This window comes from Antechinus flavipes, chromosome 1 (genome assembly GCF_016432865.1).
Source record: "Antechinus flavipes isolate AdamAnt ecotype Samford, QLD, Australia chromosome 1, AdamAnt_v2, whole genome shotgun sequence".
Classification (NCBI taxonomy): Eukaryota; Metazoa; Chordata; class Mammalia; order Dasyuromorphia; family Dasyuridae; genus Antechinus; species Antechinus flavipes.
Window position 1 is genome coordinate 323,661,568 of NC_067398.1, and position 23,305 is coordinate 323,684,872.

Consider the following 23,305-nt stretch of genomic DNA (forward strand, 5'->3'; position numbering starts at 1 on the left):
GTTTTCCCAGTTTGTTGCTTCACTGGGCAAGTAGTAATTTAATCCCAATTGCCTCAACAACAAAAAAAAGTAAAATAAAATAAAATAACTGCAGACCAATATAAAATACCTGAGCATCTATCTGCCAACAGAAATGCAGGAACTATATGAACACAACTATAAAACACCTTTCATATAAAATCAGATCTAAACATGAAAAATTTTTAATTGCACATGGTTAGAATGACCAATATAATAAAAATGACAATTCTACCTAAATTAACCTATTCATTTAATGCTATCAAACTATCAAAAAAAAAATTTTATAGAGCTACAAAAAAAAACAAAAAACAAAAAAAAACAAAAAATTCATTTGGAAGAGCAAAAACTCAAGGATATCAAGGAAATCAAAGGGAGAAAAAACTGACAGGTGGTCTAGGCATACCAGATCTCAAACAGTATTAGAAAGCAACAATTATCAAAACAGTTTTGTATTAGCTAAGAAATAGAGTAATAGGATCAATAGAATAGATTAGGTACAAATTACACTACAGCAAATGATCACAGTAATCCAGAATATGATAAACTCAAAGATACAAGTTTCTGGAACAAAAACTCACTATTTGACCAAAAACTGAAAACAATGTGGCAGAAACTAGATAAAGGACCAGTATCTTATACTGTACACCAAAATAAGATCAATATGAAAACATGATTTACATATAAAGAATGATACCACAACATAGAACAGAACACAGAATATTTTATTTGTCAGATTTATGGAAAATGGAAGAATTTATGACCAAACAATAAATAAAAAACATTACAGGATATAAAAAGAATAATTTTGATTACATCAAACTAAAAAGGTTTTGCAGAAACAAAACCAATGAAGGCAAGATTAGAAGGAAAGGAAAGCAGAAAACTGAGGGAAAAATGTTTACAAGTTTCCTTGATAAAGAATCACTATATCAACATGCATAATCTCAAATACAGAGAGAACAGAGTCAAATTTATAAAAGTTCAAGTCATTCAATAATATTATATATATATATATATAAATGTATTTAGAGCATTTTAATGTATATATATATATATATATATATATATATATATATATATATATATACACACACACACACACACATTAAAAATGCTCTAAATCCCTATAGATTTAAGAAATGAAAGTTAAAACAATTCTGAGGTGCCACCTAACAATGATCAAATTGGCCAATATGACAGAAAAGAGAATTATAAATGTTGGAGGGGATGTAGGGAAATTGAGACACTAAATGTTGTTGGAGTTGGGAACTGGTCCTACCATTCTGAACAGTCAAACTATGCTCAAAAGGCTATCAAACTATGGAAACTCTTTGATCTAGCACTACCATTACTATATTTGTATCCTAAACAAATCAATAAAATAAAAAAAAGTAAAAGGACCTATATATATATATATACACATATATACATATGTGTGTGTGTGTGTGTGTGTGTGTGTGTGTGTGTGTGTGTGTGTTTATACCAGCTCTTTTTTTGGTCAGCAAAGATTTTTATATTGATGGTATGGCATCAATTGGGAATAGCCTAAGTTCTTATATATGAGTATATGATTGAAAAGAGATACTATTGTGATGTAAGAAATGATGAGCAAAATGCTTTCACAGAAAACCTTGGAAATATTTACATGAACTGATAAAAATTACAGTAAGCAGAACCAAGAGAATATTATACACAGTAACAGCAATATCACATGATGATTAACTATGAATCACTTGTCAATTGTTAGCAGTACCAAGATCCAAGACTAGAAACACACATTGCCAGAGCTAGCTCAGTAGCTGGGAGGCTCCAAAGAAATGTGGACGAGAGAAGAGAAACAGACTGCCTATAAAATTGAAGATCTACAGAGAAGCGGTGCTGACCTCATTATTTTATGATTGTGAAATCTGGACAGTATAGTAGCACTAAGCCAGACAACTAAGTAGCTTCCAACTGACCTGTCTTAACAAGATTCTGATTACATGGCAAAATAAAATACTGGACCAGAGTCCTTTCTCAAATTAAACTGCCAAGCATTCAAACTCGACCAGAGAGCTCAACTCCAACTAGAGAGCCAAACATATTCTTTTTTAAAAGAATATTTTAGGAGAAGTTATATTAAGATAAGCATTGACATGGTGATCAGAAGAAGTAATACAAGTAATTCTTAAGGTCTCTCTCAAGAACGCAAGAACTGATTTCATGTCATGGGAAACAGTGGCAAAGAATCACCTAGCATGGCATGCCCTTAACAAAGAAGGTGCAAAACTTAACTGAAGCAACTCAAAAGAAATGGGAGATGTTCACATGACACATTTGTGCCTAACCAGTGGTAGAACACTCTGAGCTAATATTAGTCTGATCAGCCATAGTTGAGACACATTAACTTAAATTATCAATGATAAAAATGCAAAACCACTAATTCACAGTCATTTTGATTACCTGTGGTTCAGAACAGCATATACAGATACAATGATAACCTTTATTGTAACACTAAATCTTATGTTTCATCTTTGCTGTTGTTACTTAGTTATTTTAAGTCATACCCAATTCTTCAAGATCCCTTTTGGAGTTTTCTTGGGAAAGAAACTGGAATGATTTACCATTTTCTTTTCCAATTCATTTCACAAATGAGGAAATCAAGGCAACCAGAATTAAGTGACTTGCCCAGAAATACACAGCTAGTCAGCATCTGAGGCTGGATTTGGATTCATGTCTTCCTGACTCCAGGTTTGACACTCTATCCACTACACTATCTACCTACCCAATATACTACCATCTACCATTTGCTTCAAATTTAATAGAGTACTAATAAAAAATACCAGCATACAATAGATTATAGATAATAGTTTATAGAAAGAAAACATTCTGATTTTGTTGTTTCTGGTACCAATTTAACACAGCAGAATAAAAAGAGTTAAATATAAAGTATGTTCCCCTACCTGTTCCAAATCAAGAGAGATCCATTTTTCATTATCTTCTTCTGATATTTTTATATGATATTTACTTTTGTTACTTATTATATAAAAAGGAGTGAATGTCACAATTCTTGTAAGGTTAAAACTACTCAAGTCTATTGTCACACCAACCTTTTAAAAAGAGAAAAATTCAATATATATTATTACTTTTACATTTATACAGTCTCTGAATAATAAACAAGAACTTAAATATTAATAAAATAATTATATAATCATATAATTAACTCACTTGATATTCCATTGTCATGCCTTTACATTTAATGGCTCCATGACTACCTACAGTATCAATTGAAAACTGGTCTGATAATTCACTGTCCGTCACCATAAGCTGAACCTAAGGAAGGATAAAAATACAAATACACTGAGACAGTCAGGAGATTTAAAATGTCTTAATAATACTTCATTTGTAGAACTTGTGAAAAATATCAAACATTATATCATCAATTCCTCCATTTTCAAATGATCTTAATTTAATAAATTTTAAAATTCTGAAATAATATTTTGAAAACTTTAAAAACTGAAGTTTCTTAACAAAAATGTGTGTAACAAAAGCAGCAGCAACAATTCATATTTATAGCACTTTAATATTTGCAAAGTTTTTTTTTCTATATTCATTTGATATTCATAACAGATTTATGAGGCAGGTGCTATTATTATTTTGCAGGCCAGGAAGCTAATTCAAAATTCTCAAGGATAGCAAAGGAGAAAGAGTAAAATAAGTATAAAATTGTATAAAATTATATACCTTATTATTATTAAAAAAGTGTTTAGGCTGGAAAGAAAAGAGTACTGGCTTTTTGTAATTGGGAGGATGTTTTCGATGAATCCCATCTGCTTTATACTGTAGCAACCGACCAGTTTTATTAACCATCCAATAAGGGCTATGAAATGCTACAATTGCCTGGCCAGTTGTGTAAGTCAAGTGAATGGCAATAACTAATTCTGTCTTCTCTATCTCTGTGACACAAACAAAATTAATAAAACCAATGTCATGTTGATTAGATCTTATTAGGTATTCAGTTTTCCAATCATGGTCAAGATAGTCAATTAACTTTAAATGCAGTCTAGTGACATCCAATTCTGCAGTGTAAATCTGGATTGAACAACCCTCCTTTAGAGTAAATACTCTAAGTTCATCTCCCTGCAATAAAAAAAAAAAAAGTGTTACTTCTGAATAACATGAAAAAGTCTATTTCTTTCCCCATATTCAATAATAGTTCAACTAAGTTGTGCATAAAAAAGATATTTTTATTACTAAATTATAATAGAATAATACATGAAAAACCATATCAGAAAATGCATCTTGATAAATCTATCTTCATTAGAAAATTTATAAGAAAGTTAATCCTAATATATATGTGTCTATAATAAGATCCAAAAATTATAAAGGGAATATATTTCGATTCAGAGGAAAAGAAATAAAGGGAAAGTATTTATAGAGTATTAGAGAAAATCCTGGCTAGTCAGGTGTGAAAGCCATGATGATATGAATGAAGTTGATGGCAATTAAAATAGGTACCTTCTACCATCAATGCTCCTAACTGCTATTCAAATAAAAAATTAGAGAGGAGAAAAAAAAAAATTAAAAGGAAGAAGAGAAAAGAAGAAAGAAGATGAAGGGAAATAAGATAAATTGGGAAATAGGAATAATAGAATAAATGTGTATGTGTAGTTACAGATTCAAAATAATAAGAAAACAAAAAACAAATTAAGAAAAAATATGATCCAAAGCACTTAGTATAATAATTAATAATATAGCATACAAGCCATTCTTTACTTGGAAAAAAGTAGCCTAACAAGAAAGAAGTAAATTTTTCTCCAGATATCAACTTCACTAAGTAATGTCATAAGGAATTATCACCTTCATATTGTCCTATATCATATTTTAAAAACTATTTTAGAAAAAGGCTTGTTACTTAAGAGTACAAGTTTTAATGTTATGAGAAATTTTCCCTTTTTTTGAAAAGGTTTTAAAGTACTTCTTGTATTTTAATTTCTTTCTTGTTTTGGTACTAGGGCCAAAAATTTTGTGGCAGGTACACAAACTTTTAATTTTCTGAATAGTAATTTCATTAGTATAGAAAGGTCCTCAGAGGAATTTTCTTTACCAATTGAAAACAATATCTTTTTGCAATTTATAGTTCCAGAGAGAGACAAAACCCTAAGAAATTGAGTGAGCTGCCCAGGATTCCAAAACCAATGTATCTTAATATGTGAGACTTGACTCAGGTCTTCCTGACTCTAAGATCAGAACTCTAGCTAATATCCTAAACACTAATCTGTTTCACTGTCACCATTTGAGAACACTTCTGTTAGATAGAGACTGACACATCAGTATTTATTTTAAACCACTTTGCAATGCTTTTGCATTGTCCTCAATACTCCTTTGTTACTTTCTAGCATTTTGATTTAAATCAGAATAGTATAGTTCATTTTATTTTTTCTAACTTTATCAAGCTTTAATTATAAACTGAAGAAAAAAAATGCTTAAAAAAAAAAAGTACCTCTAGATAATAAGCAATTTTGTAAGGAAGAAAATTGCGGAGAAGAACAGGTGGCCATAGATGAATTATGTATGGTAAATCCCATCCATCATCTGAATACGTAGACGTTGATGTCAATTGATCTTTTTCAGGTACAATATTAATGATAAATATTTTCTTAGCAGAGTGTAAAGCTTGACATCTCTTTTGTAAAAGGAGTCCCTCATATGTTATAATTTCTTCAAAGTTTATTGCATCACATCGTTCATATTTTTCATTTTCTGGTTTCAAAAAAAGAGCTGATCTACAGGGGAAAAAAAAATCAACTTGTAATGACTGAAATGTCTTTTTAGAAGCAAGTTAATATATATAGCACTACTTTGTTGTATTGTGCTTTTTTTATTTCTAACAATTATCTCATTTATCAGAATTTAGATAATAATTAGATTTTAATATGTTAAAAATCAGAAAAACTACGGAAAAACAATTCCATATTTAATTAAATAATTAAATATATAATATAGACTACAATTATTTTGTACGAACCATTTCCTAAAAAACAACAACAACAACAACAACAACAACAACAAAAAAAAAACAGCAAAGCAATTCTTTTGTGAGCAAACTTTCATTTTTAAATGGTAGTTCTTTAAGATATGTGATTTCCATGCAAAATTCATGCTGGAATGCAGCTTTTCATCATAAAAAAGGTTCTACTGAAGAAATTCACCATTAACTAGTTGAAGTTTATGGAGACATACTACTTAGCTCACAAAATTTATTGAAAACAAAGATGTAAGTGTTGAAGCTATTGAGACCCACATTTAAAAAAAAAAAAAAATGCATGTACCACAATGTAAAAAGTTTCAAGTTTTTCAGTAGTGCAAGTCCTTAAGCACTGGATGTTATGGGATAAAAAAACAAAGCATCAGGAAAACCAATTATCAGATTTATAAATTAAGATTGTTTCAATTGTATTGTGAGGGATAATAATTTTTAAGTAAAATGTTATGTCTTGTTTAACAAATATCATCACATCAAAGTGTTGGGAAAATATTACTTCCTAATGGGAAAAGCAAAATGTACTTAGTAATCATCATTGGTTTTAATCAGGTCAGAACACAATGAATCTTAACATTCCTAAAAAATAAACACATGAATGTGAATAAGGATCTTCTAATAATTCCATTTAATTGTTAAAATTAATTTAGGTCTCAGAAAATAAAACATCACTTTTCATTCTATACTCTTCTATTAGTTCATTATACATTCTGTGGAACACTTTTAAATGCTTATAATATTTTTTCCCTTCTCACCTATCCCCAGAATAAAAAGTGGGGCAAGGGAAGGAAGCAGTACAGTAAATCTAATCAATATATCAACCAAGTTTAGCAGTAAACATAGTGTTTCATATGATTAGTCTTCCACCTTTATGCAGTTTATCTTAGATATTGGACTCTTTAGAAAGATATCTAATATAAAGATTTTCCCTCTGAAATCAACAGCTTCCTTTCTTATAATAGTTGTATTAATTTTATTCATTAAAAAAAACTTTTTAATTTTATATAATTGCATTGTCTATCTTCTGTAATCACTTCTACTTTTTAACTCTCCCAACCACATTTGGCTGTGTATGTAACAGACACACACACACACACACACACACACACACTTATATTAATGCAGCCCAATCATGAACAACAAATACCCCCAGAAATTAGAGATCATTCTTATTTCTTTAACATTTTATAACTATATTTACATATCTTATATGTGTGTTAGAACATTGATTCTTATGTATTTTGTGAATTTTGTGAGTATTTTGAATAAGACTTCTCTAATCATGTTAAATGAACCACCATCCTCACAGTTATAAGGATTCAAAAACAAAATTCAGGATATGTCTATTTCTGTATTGCACAAAAATTTAGGTCTACATATACCTTTACTAAAAAACAGGATTCTCAAGAATGCCAAACTAAAAAGAATTTTTTCTTGTTATGGAAAACTTTCATCCTCATTTAGAGTCTATGTTCTATTTGGAGGAATTTTTAAATTTCTATATCAATTACATTTTACTAATAAAATCAATAAATATACCTTTGCAGAAGAGCAGAGTTTGTCCTCCATTTTTAAAACTTCTAGTATGAAAACAACAATACAAAGAGGCCTATTCTTTAGTTCTATAATTTCTTTATGGTCATACACAAGTCTAAGAGAAACTTTAAAAAGTTAAACAGGTTATGATAAATATTTTTTTATTTACCGATAAGATGTCAATGGTACATTGAACTCATTTTCTGGTAAAGCAGTTCCCAATAATGTGTCACCTTCATAAATATTCAATGGAATTGAGAAATGATTTCGTATCTACAAAATTAAAATAATTAAAAACAAATACTGATTAGCCATTTTGAAAACTAGGTACAAAAACATTATTCATTATTTTCGCACAAAAAGACAGAAGCAGCTAAAAATAAGCTAATTTCTCTAAAACTATACCCAAATTACTAGAGAAGGTTGTACTTTTGCTAATCATACTTATAGGCACTGATAAAACTGTAAAAACACAGGAAATATTTCCATTTTTAAGCATAAAATTAAAAAACTAAATGATTACCTGACTTAAAATCACTGACAACTTAATTTTAATAAATTCAGAAGTTCTTAAAGCAAGCAGAATCTTCAAAAAATATTTTTCACAGTTAATATTTCACCAAAGAGATATTAAAACCCACTACCTTGAAGCCTACAAAACTCTCCAGTGCTGATTGAACCAGATTTAAATGTAATTAAAATGCTTAAGAAAATAAAGAAAAACAATAGGGCATAATGTTAATTTGTGGCTAAGTCACTATCTAGCCCACAAGAATCTATTTCAATTTGATGCCACTGCTCCACCTCATATATTACATCTTACTTTGTTAACTATGGCTAGATATACATGACTATTCTTGACATCCGGACTCTACCTTTTTCATGGCAAATAAAGATATTGCCTCTACTAGAAAGGTGAGGTACAGGCCAAGAACTACAACTTAGAAAATTAGCTGGGACAACATACAGTTTGCTAAGAAACCAAGATACAGTTTTCCAAGGAGGAAATAATGGAGAAGAAAAACAGGAGAAAAGAGAGAGAAGAAAAAATATCAAATAACTCCTTGGGGCTTTGTATTAGTTTAAAAAGTGTGCTTTGAAGACTAACCACACCTGCTATATAAACTCAATTATCTAATACACAAGCTAGAAATGGCAGGTGTGTGTAATAAGATATATGAAAATAATTTTTATTTTGCTTAGTATATTATAATAATGAATCAGTAAAATACTCTGTTAATTACATATTAAACATTCTAATATAAAAACTGACAGCCTAAATATTCAGTGGAAAAAGTTAATTTGGGAATAAAAAGCTATTATCAATATGTCAAAAAGAAGATAAAATGTGTGAATAATTGGGAGTAGACTTTACTTGTAACTCAAATTCAAGTATTCTAATTTAGCAAATATAAAGCAACTGAGAAATGTAGTCAGAATTGAGTTATCCCATCATGAATATAAACTATAAATATATAATTATCTAGAAACTTAAGAAATAATACGTTTCATACAGTAGAATGAAAAAACTTTTTCTAAAGGTAATTACCAAGATGTAATGCATATGTTCATGAAATACAATTCTGAGAAAACATTTTATGAGAAATATGTGAAGATAAATATAGCATGATTTTTTAAGTCAAATCACAAAATACCTGTACTGGGGATCGGATTGTAATCTTCTTACTTCCTTCAACTGTATCAATTTGACAAACAATAGATCTTTCAACACCAGACTCTCTGTGTCTAACAGTGTATAGACGTCGACCCACTTTTGTTAATGGAATCTTATCAGCAGTAGAATGGTTATCAGGTGCTAAATCAAAAGAAAAATATTACAAAAATGAGAGACCCAGAGAATAGTTAGCAAATTTCAATAGGATTATTTATCTCAAGTATATTCATCACTGAAATTTATAGGTTACCATTAAAATATGGAAATAAAATGACATTATATTTGAGAACAGATATTTCAATAATTAAGTATTGTAAAGAGAATCCCGCAGCATTAGAATCCCAAGTAATGTAATTAACAAAATATTCTATGATTAAGAATATCTTTTTTATGATAGATGTGAGCAAGACCTTAATTTGGGAAGAATGGAGTTTCAAGCCATCAGATAAGTTAGAAGATACTAGACCTAATTTCTAGGCCTAGTATAGATAGACCTATACTATATACTTGGCCTATGAATATCAGAAAAGGGATTCAAGTAGAAAGCAGTTATAATTTGGATGTATCTTAAGGAGACAAATATCTTTGTTTCCACAACAGAAAGCAGTAAGGCAACATAGGGGAATGACCTAGAAGGGAATATTACTCTTGTTGACCTCCTACTGACTACATCATAGATGAGAAAAATTTAACAATAAACCATTTTATTCCCCCTATGCCACTAGAAATCCATTCCAATAGGTCTTATCTCTGTTCCTCACATACAATATTCCATTTCCAATCTCAGTGACTTTGCATTGACTATTTTTCCTATCTAGAATTTATTGTCCCTTCAACTCTGCCTTACTGAATCTCTTTTCTTCAAAATTCTGCCTTTAGCATTACTTTCTACGGGGAGCCTTTTCTGACATCCCTAGATGTTAGTACCTTCTTTCCCAAAATATTCTGTATATTACTAATTAGTATTTGACTTTACTCTATTTTTATTCTATTTATGCTTTTATGTGGTCTTGTTGTCTACTCTATTGAAATGAAATTTCCTAGTAAGTATGGAATGCTTCATTTGATCTATTTGTATTTCCTGTGCTTAGCACAATGCTTTGTACACAACACATTGCATGGTACACAGTGTGTTCTTAAATGGTTGTCTATTGACAGATTATGTTGAGAAACAATATGGTACAATGTACAGAAAATAGTCTCAGAACCAGGAAAGTATGGGTTCAAGTCCTACCTCTAGAACATATTAGCTATGTGATTTTGAGGAAGTCATTTATCCTCTCAGTATTCTTGAAAATCTACTTAAGAATACAAATTGAAGAGAAGAATAATAAGTTGAATCAATAAAGAAAGTTTCTTCACTTAAATGTTTCCTATGCTAGTTCCCAGGCCTATCAACAACTCATAAAGCCATACACTGCAATCTTATGAAATTTTCCTTTCATAAAAAACTGGGTTAGCTAATATATTGAATGATAAAAAAAAAAAAAAAAAAAAAAAAAAAAAAGCTCTCAATATAGGACAATGTTGGGTCAGAAAAAATAAGATGAAATTTAAAAGCCCTATCACTTTGGAAATGAGTTTTGCTTCACTATACAGGTTTGTATCAGAAGTTTTACTTTTCTTGCTTTGTCAATTTTGTGTGGGGACCAAGTGAAAGGCAGGGGGGAGACAAAACAAGGCAGTTTTTTTATTTTTAAAAATTTAATTAAAAAATTAATAGTTGCTAGTTAATGATGAAATTAATGATCTAGTACCAAAGCAAAATAAAAATGTAAAACTTGCATTCAAAAAATAAACTTCACAAGTCAAAGATGATAAAGGTATGCCTATAAAGTTGTTCATGTGAAAACAGTTGGGGCTTTTTAATGAACTGCAATATCGTTTGGGTCAACTATGGAGATACTGCAGCAAATAAAAAGTTAATGTTATTATAGGCTGTACTAAGAATGGGACATATTTTACTGATATGCTTTGTCCACGGCAAGGCCACATCTGGAGTGTTGTAGTATCTTCTGAGTACCATATAACAGAAAAAACAGAGTCAAAGAGATGCCATACGAAACTGGAAATATTTAGCGTGGAGAAGAGAAGCCTTAAGAGTAGATGATACTTGTCTTTAGTATTTTAAGGTCTATATATGGAAGAGGAATGTTATGCTTGATGTCAAAAGGCTAAGAAGCAGTGGGTAGAAGTTGAAGAAGCTGATGTAAGGGAAACTTTCCTAAAAATCACATGAACTAAAAATGGAAAGGACTTCCTCAGAATGTAATGAGTCTGTCCTCCCTAGTGATCTTGAAGGAAAAACTGGATGACTCCTTTCTCTGGGTTTTGTAGATGGGATTTTTGTTTAAGTAATGTTTGGAGCACATGACTTGTGCTGTTTTTTTTTTTTAAACTCCCGAAATTCTGGGAGTGACATTTACAAATAACAGAGTTAAAACATAGTTTAAAAAAAAAAAAAACTCTATTGTGTTTAATAATAAAACCCTTAGTTGAAGTCATTCAATTGCCATTTATTACATTGTTCTGATAAAACTAATTGCCCAAGATGACTGTTCTTGGAAAAAATTAAGTAGATTACATAAGTTAAAATACATAAGCTGCATATCACTATAATAAAAATACTTAAAGAAAAAAACTTTCTAAAAACGTGAAACTTACTGAGCAGAATGAAAAAAAGTTTGCTGCTTAGGCTGGTCATGGCACTAAATTGATCACCATCATTACTTCTGACATAATCCATACTTAAACTCTCTTCATTTTTTAATTCAAATGTTTTTGCCACAGGAACATTAAGAACACAAAAGGCATCACTTATTGACACAGATATAGCAATTCCAAGAGAATTGAAAATCACAAATGGTGCTTGATCCTTTGTGAAGACACCTGAAGTTTGAGTAGCAGCTTCTGCAAATGCCTAAGAACAAAATATATTTTAAACCAAATATATAAAAATAAAACAAAGAAGTACTATAAATCATAAATATTTTATTTTTCTTGCTATTATTCAGTAATATCCAACTTTTCATGACCTAATTTGGGAGTACTTTGACATTTCCTTCTCCATTTTATAGATTAGGAAACTGGGACAAACAACTAAATAACTTGCCCAGGTTGGCATTTAGTAAGTGTCTGAAACCAGATTTGAACTCAGGAAGTTGAATATAACTAACTTCAGGCCTGGCCCTCCATCCACTATACCAAACAGCTGCCCAAACCAGGAACATAGATGACAGAATAGAAATCTTTTCAAATCAAATAATCTACTGCTTAATCAAGATTAGGAACAGGTCAATTAAAAGGAGAATGCAATTCTTTACTCAAATTAATTTCTTACCTTTCCTAAATTATTCAACATTACAAGGCCACATTTAGATAATGTAATGTTCAACTGGTCTTTTGAATAGAAACTGATTACTGTTTTGTATTCTGGAACTTTATAGTTTTCTTCCTCAGTGTCTGATTCAACCAAGGTCTTCTTTGCTTTTTTTTTAACCTAAAATGTTACAAACAAATTTGCTTTAAAGATAAAATTAGAAACAAAAACAGCATTATTCCATTAAAAGCATAGATCTAATTTTTAAAATAAGATATAATTCATTGTGTAGTATGAAATTAGGGACATCAGTGGCACCCTTATCCTACCTAAAAATAATAAATAAATAAGCAAAAGCAAAAATCAGAGTTATCTGTAAGCAGTAAGTGAAAATGGAACCAGGAGTCCCAGTAAAATCTTGCCAGCTTCTAGGAGTAGCTTCTAACAAGAACTACCAAAAGCCTCCTACAACAGTTGGAGGTTTCCTAAAAACATCTTAATTTGAATTCCTTCCAAGGTCCATTTTTAAAAGATCAGTGTAATCTCAAAGTGAGAGGTATTGGGAAGTTTGTTAGAAACTCCCCCTAGTTTTAAAAGCATCAGCCTCATCCGTCAGGGCAGGGAGAGTCAGCAAGCCTACTTACTTTCCTTGGTCATAGTAGCTACTCCACTTTTAAGGAAAATGAATTCCTAGTACTCTTCCATTGTTCCTTGCCTTCCCCTTCATTGCTTTCCTAAGTGTCTCTGGTTTACATGGTCTTTCCTTAAATGTGACAAATCAGAGGGGTCTGTTGTTTTGAGAGATGCCTATTGTTTTCAGCTCAAATTGATTCTCCTAATCCTTTAAAAAATCCTACAAGGCTGATAGCTGTTCACTCTAAGAAGAAAAAGAAAAGGAACACCTCCAAAGCACTTCTTATAAATGAAAAGATACCTAAAAGTAGCAAAACCTCAAGCAACCAGTTAATTTTACTATCAGAACAGAAATCAGTTGAGAAATTATGGAAGAGAGGGAAAATCTTGAACTCTATTAAATGCTCTATCACACTGTAATATTTACTATCATTTTATAAAAGTTATGCCCATTTAAGCACGGGTGACCAAACTTTGCAAGCTACTATAAGCTTTTGGACTTCTTATCCAAAAATCATGTGTATCAGAGTGCTGGACTGGAAGGTGAAAAGACTAAGATCAACTCCTAATCCTATCACTTCCTGCATGTCTTTAGACAAATCATCTAATACTACTGAGTCTCAGTTTCTTCGTTATTAAAATAAGTATAATGATAACCTGTCAACTATTACACAGGATTCTTAGAACATAAGATAGGGTGAAATTTGTAATTGTGATGTATTAAATACAAAATGGTAATGGTATGATTCCTGCTACTGCCATACCTTCAATATGATAGCCACTAGATAGCTTGCTTCAGATCAGATCAGAGCTATGATTTCCATTAATAAGGATACTTCATCAAATGATAGAGACTATATCTTAGCAAAAAGACAAGTCAACAAATACTTATGAAGAGCCTATTATGGGCTGCACTGAATCTTATACATGCAAAAATAGGTGGGGAGAGATACTTCCTGTTCTCAATAGCACATTATCTTATGGGGGAGTTAAGTTGCAAATAACCCTATATATACAAGATAAACTGGAGATGATCAATGTAAGGATGACATTAGCATTAAGTGAAACCAGTTATACTTCTTACTGAAAGTAGCATTTTAGCTGAAAATTAAAGGAAGTCAGGAAACAAAGATGAAGTGAGCAAGAAATCCAGACATAGGGACTGCCGCTGAAAATAAACAAAGGCAGAAGATGAGGTATCTAATGTGAGAAACTGCAAAGAGGTCAGCGTCACTGGATGAAAGAGGGCACAGAGGAGACTATGGAGAAACAAGAATGAAAAGGTTGAAAAATCTTATGAAGTTCTTTAAAAGATAAAAAGAAGATTTAATATTTAATGCTGGAGATAAAGAGAGAATTACTGGAGTTGACTGAAAGGAGTGATATGGTCAGACTTGTGTTTTAGGAAAATCACTTTGGCAGCAGAGTACAGACAAAAGTGAGGAGAGACTTCCCAACCAGCGATTATTGTAATAACCCAGGAGTGCTGTGATGAGGAACTGCAGTAGAGTGTGAGCAGTATGAGAGGAAAGAAAAGGTATGTATAAGAAACATTATGAAGAGACTTGGCAATAGATAAGGCACAGGAGCTGAGGAAAGGAAATAAGGAAGGTTATGAATCTAGGTCATTGAAAGGATGGTGATGTTCTCAACAGCAATAAGAAAGTCTGGAAGAGGGGAAAGCTTTAGGAGAAATACAATTAGTTCAGATTTAGACATTTTAGATTTCTAGGGGATATCCAGTTCAAGATGTTTGAAATTTTGGGGATGTGAGATGGGAGGTCAGCAAAGAGGTTAGAGTCCAGATAGGAATTTTTAATAATCATTAATACAGAGAAGATAATTGGAACCATAGGAACCAATGAGATTATCAAATGAAATAATACAGAAGGAGAGAAGGGCACAGGACAAAACCTTGAAAGACACTGACAGTTAGTGGGCAAGATCTGGAAAAAGATCCAACAAGTTAAGAAAGAAGAGTGGTCAGAGAGGAAGAAAAGGATCAGGAAATGAGAGTAGTTTCATGAAAACCAAAAAGAAAACACTGTCAAGAAGAAGAAGATGACTGACAGTGTCTAAGCTGCTATTGTTGTTTGTCCTTCATTTACTAAGAAAATCAATGACATCAAAAGAGTGATGTTTTCATTCATATATAAATTGGATTTAAGCAAGGCAGCTGTGCAGTCATTAGCCTCACTCCTTTAGACTCACTGGGTCTAAGCAGTAGCTCAGGATGCAATGAGTGACCTTGGTTTCCCAAATAAAGGTCTTTCTAGGTATCAGTTTGTCTCAAGCCATCAAAGGTGGCACAGAGGTCAAGAAAGATGAAAACTGAGAGAGGAACATATGATTTGGCAATTAAATGATCAATTGTTCTTCTTCTAGAAACCAAAATGACAAAATGCCTCAGCAAGCACTTAGCTTGGAGAATTATTTGTCTATTGTAGGATAATGGATGCTATGTTTACATTCTGTTGTAGGATAATGGATATAATATGGATGCTATATAAAAATAATGAAGTTGAGTGCTATGTGAATGCCAAAGGAAGATAGGCAATCCTGAAAATGACTCAGCAAGCCCTCACACAAGAGGTGTTAATCCTCCTTGAATATTCACACACTCCAATTTTAAGACTAACAGATAAATAAACATATAAAAATGCATTCAGGAGATTAGGTTGTCAAATAGGAAACTGTCTAGAAATTACAGAAAGTTCCAGCTATCACTCTGAATACCTAAGACCTCTGGGTCTCAGTTCCCTTATATGGAAAACAATGAATATATAATCCTAAAGTTCCTTCCTAAAGTTCTTTAATATCTACCAACTATACCACAAAAGATTGTGAAGAATGTCAGAGATTAAGCAATATTATACAAGTTGTGCCAAGTATAAAACAAAAAGATGTATGTATTATTAGGCCCAGAATATCAATTTTTTACTATTCAACTCAGTCATATAATCATTGTTCTATATGAGATCTATTCAATTTACAAATTTTTCCAGTTAAATATGTGAATTTTATCTGAAATCACATATACCTTTATTCCAAGATTCCATGGTCGAAAATCTTCAGTTTGATCAATTTCTAATGGTTCAAGTAAAGGTTCCCATACACCAAACATTTCATTGTAGTAATGTACCTAAAAGAGATATTTTTGAAAAAAAAAAATCAGGCATTCATGTTCTTATACTATATAACTCTTCTTTATATGATGCTAATTGATTGATATAATTTCTTTATATGATGCTCTGAATTTCCTGAACAACCCAGACTAAATTCAATGCAAAGTTCTGAAGTATGCTTCAAACATGTTTAAAAATTTGAAATCTGGCTTTAGTTATTTGGAAAGTACTTTTCTGATAACCAAATAAGATGAAACATTTTAACATAGAACTGTCATATGAAAACACAGATAAATAAACTAAGCCTACCTGAGTAATAAGTTGAGCCAAATTACAACTAAGAAATGTTTTGGTTTTGTTTGTTTTTTTTTAATTTGGAGGAAACATAAGTTACACTGAAATATCTTGAAATACAATGCAGTATGACACAGAAGAAATAGCATAGTTACTGTTTGACCTCAGAAGGGAAAACAATACGTGAAACGTTATAAGAGGCAAATTTTAGGTCAACAAACCCAAGAACTTCCTACAATTGGAGCTATCAAAAATGGCCATCACCTATGTTGAAAGGTAATACATATCCTGTCACTGGAGGTATCAATGATACCTGACAAAGACACCATAAAAAAGATTCCTTATTCAAATAGGGCAATCCTTTGAAATCTTCTAATTCTATGATTTCATCACTTTATTTAAGCAGAAATTTGAATTTCTTTAAATTTTAAGTCAGTTATATTAATTCAATTAAACTTACAAAATAATTTCTACTAATAAAAGTCTAAATTTAGTTTAAAAGTTACTCTTAATGGTCTCCATAACTGCAACATTAAGATTTTCTGCCTTCAGTATATATATTATAACAAAAATATCTTATTTTAAACCTGCTACTTACCACTACTTCTTTAGAAATACATCAGCATTTCAAATCTATCCCAATATACTTTGGAGAATAAAATATTGATATTACACTACAAATCAGTTTTGAAATAGGTGGAGAGTCCAATAAAGATTATAATAAGATTCAAATCTTATTTGAGCTTATTAGAATAAGCTTTTGAGACAATCAAGTCCAAATAACTACAACTTAGAGAACATACAATGAAGAACTAAGTACTTTTTGGGGAAATTATATCAAATGAATCTTAGGTTAATTTTAAGGTCAAATTTTAAGTTAATTTGTCTAAGATTCAATATTTTAAATATTTATATAAGGTTTTAAGTTTTAAGTGAAAATCATTTGTAATATGTTTTTTAAAAAGTTAAAGCAAGATGACACAATAAACTATCTATGATTCTAAGTTCAAAAGAACTAGCAAAAATAAACATTAAAACTAAGATACTATTATTTGTTGTAAATATCAGGAAAAGGAATAATACTGCTTAGTACTTACTTCTAATTCAAGATGACAATGAAGATTGATTAGAGTACTCCAGTTTTTGCCTTCGCCTGAAAAGTATGACTTAGCTAAGAGCATTGGTACTGTTCTATGACCAACCCCAGCTTCAAGAACTACAAAAATTGAGTCAATAGTCATTTTTATCATCTCTCCATTGGGAACTAATTCTGCTGCAGCAGCTACATTTTCATTATCACCTGACTCTTCAAGAAACCACATTTTCAGCTTCTTTGTATCCACTTTGTCCCACAAATCTGGCTGAGAGGGAAATGATTCTCGAGGCTTAACTTCTGTACTTTTATAAAATGTTGACATAATAGTAATTACGGTATTTATGATAATTGGTGAAATCTAGGGGAAAAATAATTAATCATGAACAAAAATTCTTCTAAAAACAATTACATTATAAAAAATATTGAATGTATATCCTAAATACTAGGTAAATATGATATGACTTAATTACCCAATATTTTTAATAACTGAATACAAAGTGCTAAAATTACAGTATTATAAACCAAAATCCAGTGATGCACATATAAAGTATTTTATAAATTTTAAGTGCTATAATAAAGGGGATTATTAGTTTATATTTCAATACAATTTTCCAATTATATATACATTAATTATAATTTAAATAAACTACTTATCAAAAATATTACAGTGTTAGTACTAACTATGTGATACCAAGAATGCAGAAAATGTGCTACTTTCTTCATCATACCTCTTATTGTATCATATTCAGTGCCTTAGAATAGAAGGCACATAATGAATTTTTTAAAATAAAAGTATGAATTAAGGAACAGGGAAAAAACCTCAAATTCTGACAATGAAAGACAGTTATTTCTCTTAAAATGTTTTTAAAAATTAAATTAGGAGAGGAACCCACCTTTGATAAAGCAAATACTGTTACAAAAAATACATAAATCAAAACATAGATGTATTTTTAAGCACTTAAATTATGATAAAAAAGAACTGCACGTAGTTACAGATTGTACTTTTTTTTAATGAATGTTTAAATCATGTCTTTAAACAATATTTTAACTAACCTTGAGTGTTAGGGCTTTAACTGATATATCAACCATCTGTGGATCTGAACTCGATTGAGCACTTTGAAAAAACAAATCACATGGCTGCAAAACCTGAGAGAAAAAGATTATCAGTCAGGAAAAATGAACCCTCAATATTCTCGGTATGAGATTTAATGAAACAATTCATTTTATAGTAATGTAAAAATGCATCCAAATGAAGAAAAATTTAGCTGCAAACTATCTAACTCTAGAATCTGCTCTTTTCACTGTAACCATATTTTTTTTCTCTCCGTATCTCTATCCTCTCATACTGTGGTTTGTACATATTATGTTTAATGTGTTTGTTAAATTAAATACTTCAAATCACAAAATCAAAAGATTAATCAAAATCAAAAAAAAAAAAAAAACCACCAGTCTTTGACAAAAGTTTTAAACCTTAGTAAAAAAAAAAAAGCCTTCATTTATACTATTAAGAAAGAAAAAAACTTGACAAACCATAAACCTAAAATTTATGTTGAGAAGTCTCTCAACCCAAAAGTTAACATTATTTAAAGTGGAAAAAAAAATTATAACTTTCTCAATAAACATGGCAAAATCAAAGATTTTCCCTTTCTTCTCTATTACTTGACATAGTTCTGAACATAATTAAGGTACAAAAACAGACAAATAAGATAAATTGTCTCTATTTACTAATTGATATACTAATAAAACTGATATTTTGTTGTTGTTCATTTGTGTCCAACAGTTAATGACCCCTTTGGGAGTTTTCTTGACAAAAATATTGGAGTGGTTTGCTATTTCCTTCTCTGATAAAGAAACAGAAGCAAACAAGGTTAAATGACTTGCCCAAAGTCACAATGCTACTAAGTCTCTGAATTCAAATCTTAACTTAGGTCTTCCTTACTCCAGACCTGTCACTCTATCCACTGTGTCTCATAGATGCCAATTAAATTAGAGAGATAACCAATAAAAGTTAGAAAATTAGTTTCACTAAAACTGTTCACAGATCACACTGATATAACAAAATGATAATTATCTAAGTTTAAAATTTTAATTCAATACCATTTTTAAAATTAAAGAGGGGATCTTTTAAAGAATAAGACAATTTTTTTTTTTTTAAATGTATTTGGAGGAATAAGTTCTAGAATCTTAAGAAACCTAATGGGGGGAAAAGTAGTAATAAGTAAAAAGAAACATGAAAAAACCCAAGTAATAAGTAACAGCACTCTTAGTGCTATAGAAATAACACTTTCTCTTAACTGGTATCAATCACAAAACTATTTGATATTAACTAAAAAACAAAAACTGTTAAGTTGAATATCCTAGATAAGGAAGAATTAAAAAAAACCCTGGTCTTTATGGCATAATTGTTTACTAAATAAATATAATATATAATATAATGTATATAATATTAAAATAAAATAAAAATAAAAGTAAAAGTTACTTGGGTATTTTGTATTTGGTAAGAATTGATGGAAAAATTGAAAATAATTTGATAGAAATTAGGTTTCAATCAAAATTCTATATCACATAAACTATTAATTTTTTTAAATAGATAGATGACCTGAAGTTTTTTAAAAAACAATACCACAAAACAAAAACATAGAAGAAAATCAAATTAAGTTATCATTCATATTTAATAAAATATAAGACTGAGAAGAATGGGGTATTAATTTTTTAATCAAACTTTGTTTTAAACGGATTTCTTGCTTTTAACTCAAATTTATTTCCTAATATATTTCCTTTTCATCAATTAAAGAATAATCCCTTTTAAAGAACAATGAAAGGGGCAGTTAAGTGGCAAAGTAGACAAAGTTAGTGTCAGGAAGATTCATGAGGTCACAGAGAGTCAGATTCAACTGAAAACAACTAAATAACAAAAATATTAAGGAAGAAAAATAGTTCAGTAAAATTGTCCAATAAAATTAACGAAATCCAATTAATATATGCTGCCTTTCTCACAGATAAATCAGAAACTAACATACAACATTGAGGACCAAGAAGTGGCCAACATGGTGGAGGACTAAAGGCAGGGACTCACCAGAGCTCTCCCCTAAACCTCACCAAATACCTCTAAGTAATGACTCTAAACAAATTTTAGAGTGTCAGAACCTACAAAAAGACATAGTGGAACAATTTCCACCAAAGACAACTTGGGTCAGCAGGAAAGGTCTGCTGCACTAGAGTGAGAGTGAATGCAGTCCGACAAAGACCACACCAGCACAACCCCAATGCCAGCAAACCAGGAGTGGAATTGAAGCCTCTGAATCAATTGCAGCAGCAATTAGCAGATCTCTCAGCCCAAAGATAACAAAGTCAAATTGGAAGGTTCTTGGGAAAGGTTTGTCTCACTAGCACATGAGGAGGGCTCTACTTCAGAGCCACTGAATCAGCAGTAGCAGCTGCAGTGGCAGTGGCTTCCAGAAGATTCAGCCCACAGATGTTAAAAAGGTTGAATAGCTGGTCAGAAGGAAATTGCAGGAGTCTTTGCTAGCACTGAAGTCAAACTCTGTGGCTTCACCAATATTCAGATCCAAATTGCAGTGCTGGCTCCCAGTTCCAGGGTGAGGAAGAGCACTAGGCACATTAGAAATTATAGCCAGAGTGGTTCAAGAACCATTCTTACAGTTCCAGCTTATGGTTATTTACAAACAGAACATAGGCCAGGAGAGTAGTAAACACACTTCTTGGATCATACTCACCTTGAAAGAACTCAAAACTTACATACAGGTTCCTAGAAGGCTCTCTGAAAATAGTTGTATTAAAATACCTGAAGATTCAGACAATGCACCCTACACCGTGGAAACAGAGCCCTACTTTAACAAAGAGTTAAAAGCCAATTAACAGGCTGGGAAAATGCACAAATAAGAGAAAAAAGATTCTGACCACAAAAAGTTATTTCAGTGACAAGAAAGATCAAAACATACACTCAATAGAAAGCAAAGACAAAGCTCCTCTTATCAAGGCCTCAAAGGAAAAAAAAACTTGATCTCAGAGAGATAGGGGGAAAATTGGAAAGAAAAATGAGTGATGCAAAAAAAAAAAAAAAAAACATAAAAAGCTAATGAGGAAAAGAATGCCTTAAAAAGCAAAAGGGCCAAATGGGAAAGGAGGGACTGAAGTTTATTAAGAAAAATAATTGCTTAAAAGTTAGAACTGAGGGGAGAATTCTGGGAAGATCACTGAGTAGGTCATCAAATTTCAAGATCTCCAAATTTTCCCCACAAATAGAACCAAACTGTACCTCAGGGAGAAGACAATCTGATTAAAAACAAAGAAGACTAGGGGCAGAACAGAGGCCCTCCAGGGACAACTGACTCAAAACAACCCCATGCTGAATATTAACCAGTGTGAAGTGCAAACAACTCCAGGCTAGCTGCATAGAAGGCTAGACCCCGGGACTAGCTGGGTTCTGCAGGAACCTTAGCTCCAACCACAGAAACTTTTACCTCTGGGACAGCCTGAGAAGTTGGGTCTGAGTCTGGGCAGAATGAGTAAGGCTGATCAGGAAGGCCAACCCCTGATGTGCTGCAAAGATATGGCTCTGGGCAAGAAGGAACCAAAACACCCAGTGAGTACAAAAGAAGACAGATGCTGCCCACTTTTGTAGGAGAGAGAACTTTTGGTAAGGAGTTCAAAGTGAGAGAGAAGAGTTGAAGTGAAGCCAGAGGCACCATCCCTCCCACCCCCCCAATCAAGATTAGAAGTGTTTACAATAATATTTTACATTAAAAGAAAAAAGAAAAAAAAAAACATGGAAATGTGTTATGCAATATAATACATAGGAAAAACTACTACAGGGAAGCCTGGGGTTCATCTTCAGAGGAAGATAATGGAAGTTAAAAAAAGCTTCTTCGACCTGAAAGAATAACATTAAATGGCTATTTGCCCAGAAAAAATTTACAAAAGAACTCAAAAAAGATTTTAAATATGAAATGAGAGAGATTGAGGGAAAATTTTTAAAATAAACAAACAAAAGAAAACAAAATAAATACCATCCCCCCCAAACAGGAAGATTATGAAAAAAAAAGTTAACCAACTAGTAAAGGAGATATAGTGTCTTAAAGAAGAAAACAAGTACAGGGCTTAACAGCTACAAGACCACGATCCTGGAATCATATACACTGGCAATCAAAAGAACTAGGTCTGCAGCCAAAAATATCACATCCAGCAAAATTACCCTCAATAATGAATGAAAAAAATTGACATTCAATGAACTTGCAGATTTTCAGCACTTTCTATCAACCAAATCAGAAAATTTAATATATGAGTCAATATAAAAGATTAATTTCAAGGAACTTAACATGGACAAATTGTTTATGTTTTTTTTTTTAACATGGAAATGTATAGCATGTGTTTTAAGACTGATATCATTAACTGGGTAGCTTAAAAGAAAGATTAGGCCAGAAATGAATATGATCTAACTCTAAAAAGCAAAACTTTTGAGGAAGAGCTAAAAATAGTAATCATGTTGTACAAATGAGATTCAGAAAAAGAATAGACATCAAGGCACGGGGTAGGGGGAGGATAGTAGTTCTGAAAACTAACT

At 31.3% G+C, this 23,305-nt stretch overlaps 1 protein-coding gene across 1 annotated transcript in view; it reads right to left on the reverse strand.

Annotated features, from left to right (window-relative positions):
• VPS13A (vacuolar protein sorting 13 homolog A) overlaps positions 1-23,305 on the reverse strand; it is a 257,020-nt gene that overhangs the window by 84,678 nt on the left and 149,037 nt on the right. Inside the window, exons 40-50 of the mRNA XM_051966655.1 lie at positions 18,775-18,867; positions 17,723-18,079; positions 16,247-16,348; positions 12,595-12,753; positions 11,919-12,174; positions 9,235-9,395; positions 7,749-7,852; positions 5,504-5,786; positions 3,745-4,140; positions 3,229-3,333; positions 2,964-3,110 (exon numbers count right to left, since the gene is read on the reverse strand). Coding sequence (XP_051822615.1) covers positions 2,964-3,110; positions 3,229-3,333; positions 3,745-4,140; positions 5,504-5,786; positions 7,749-7,852; positions 9,235-9,395; positions 11,919-12,174; positions 12,595-12,753; positions 16,247-16,348; positions 17,723-18,079; positions 18,775-18,867 — 2,163 coding nt within the window. The remainder of the gene's footprint in view (positions 1-2,963; positions 3,111-3,228; positions 3,334-3,744; positions 4,141-5,503; positions 5,787-7,748; positions 7,853-9,234; positions 9,396-11,918; positions 12,175-12,594; positions 12,754-16,246; positions 16,349-17,722; positions 18,080-18,774; positions 18,868-23,305) is intronic.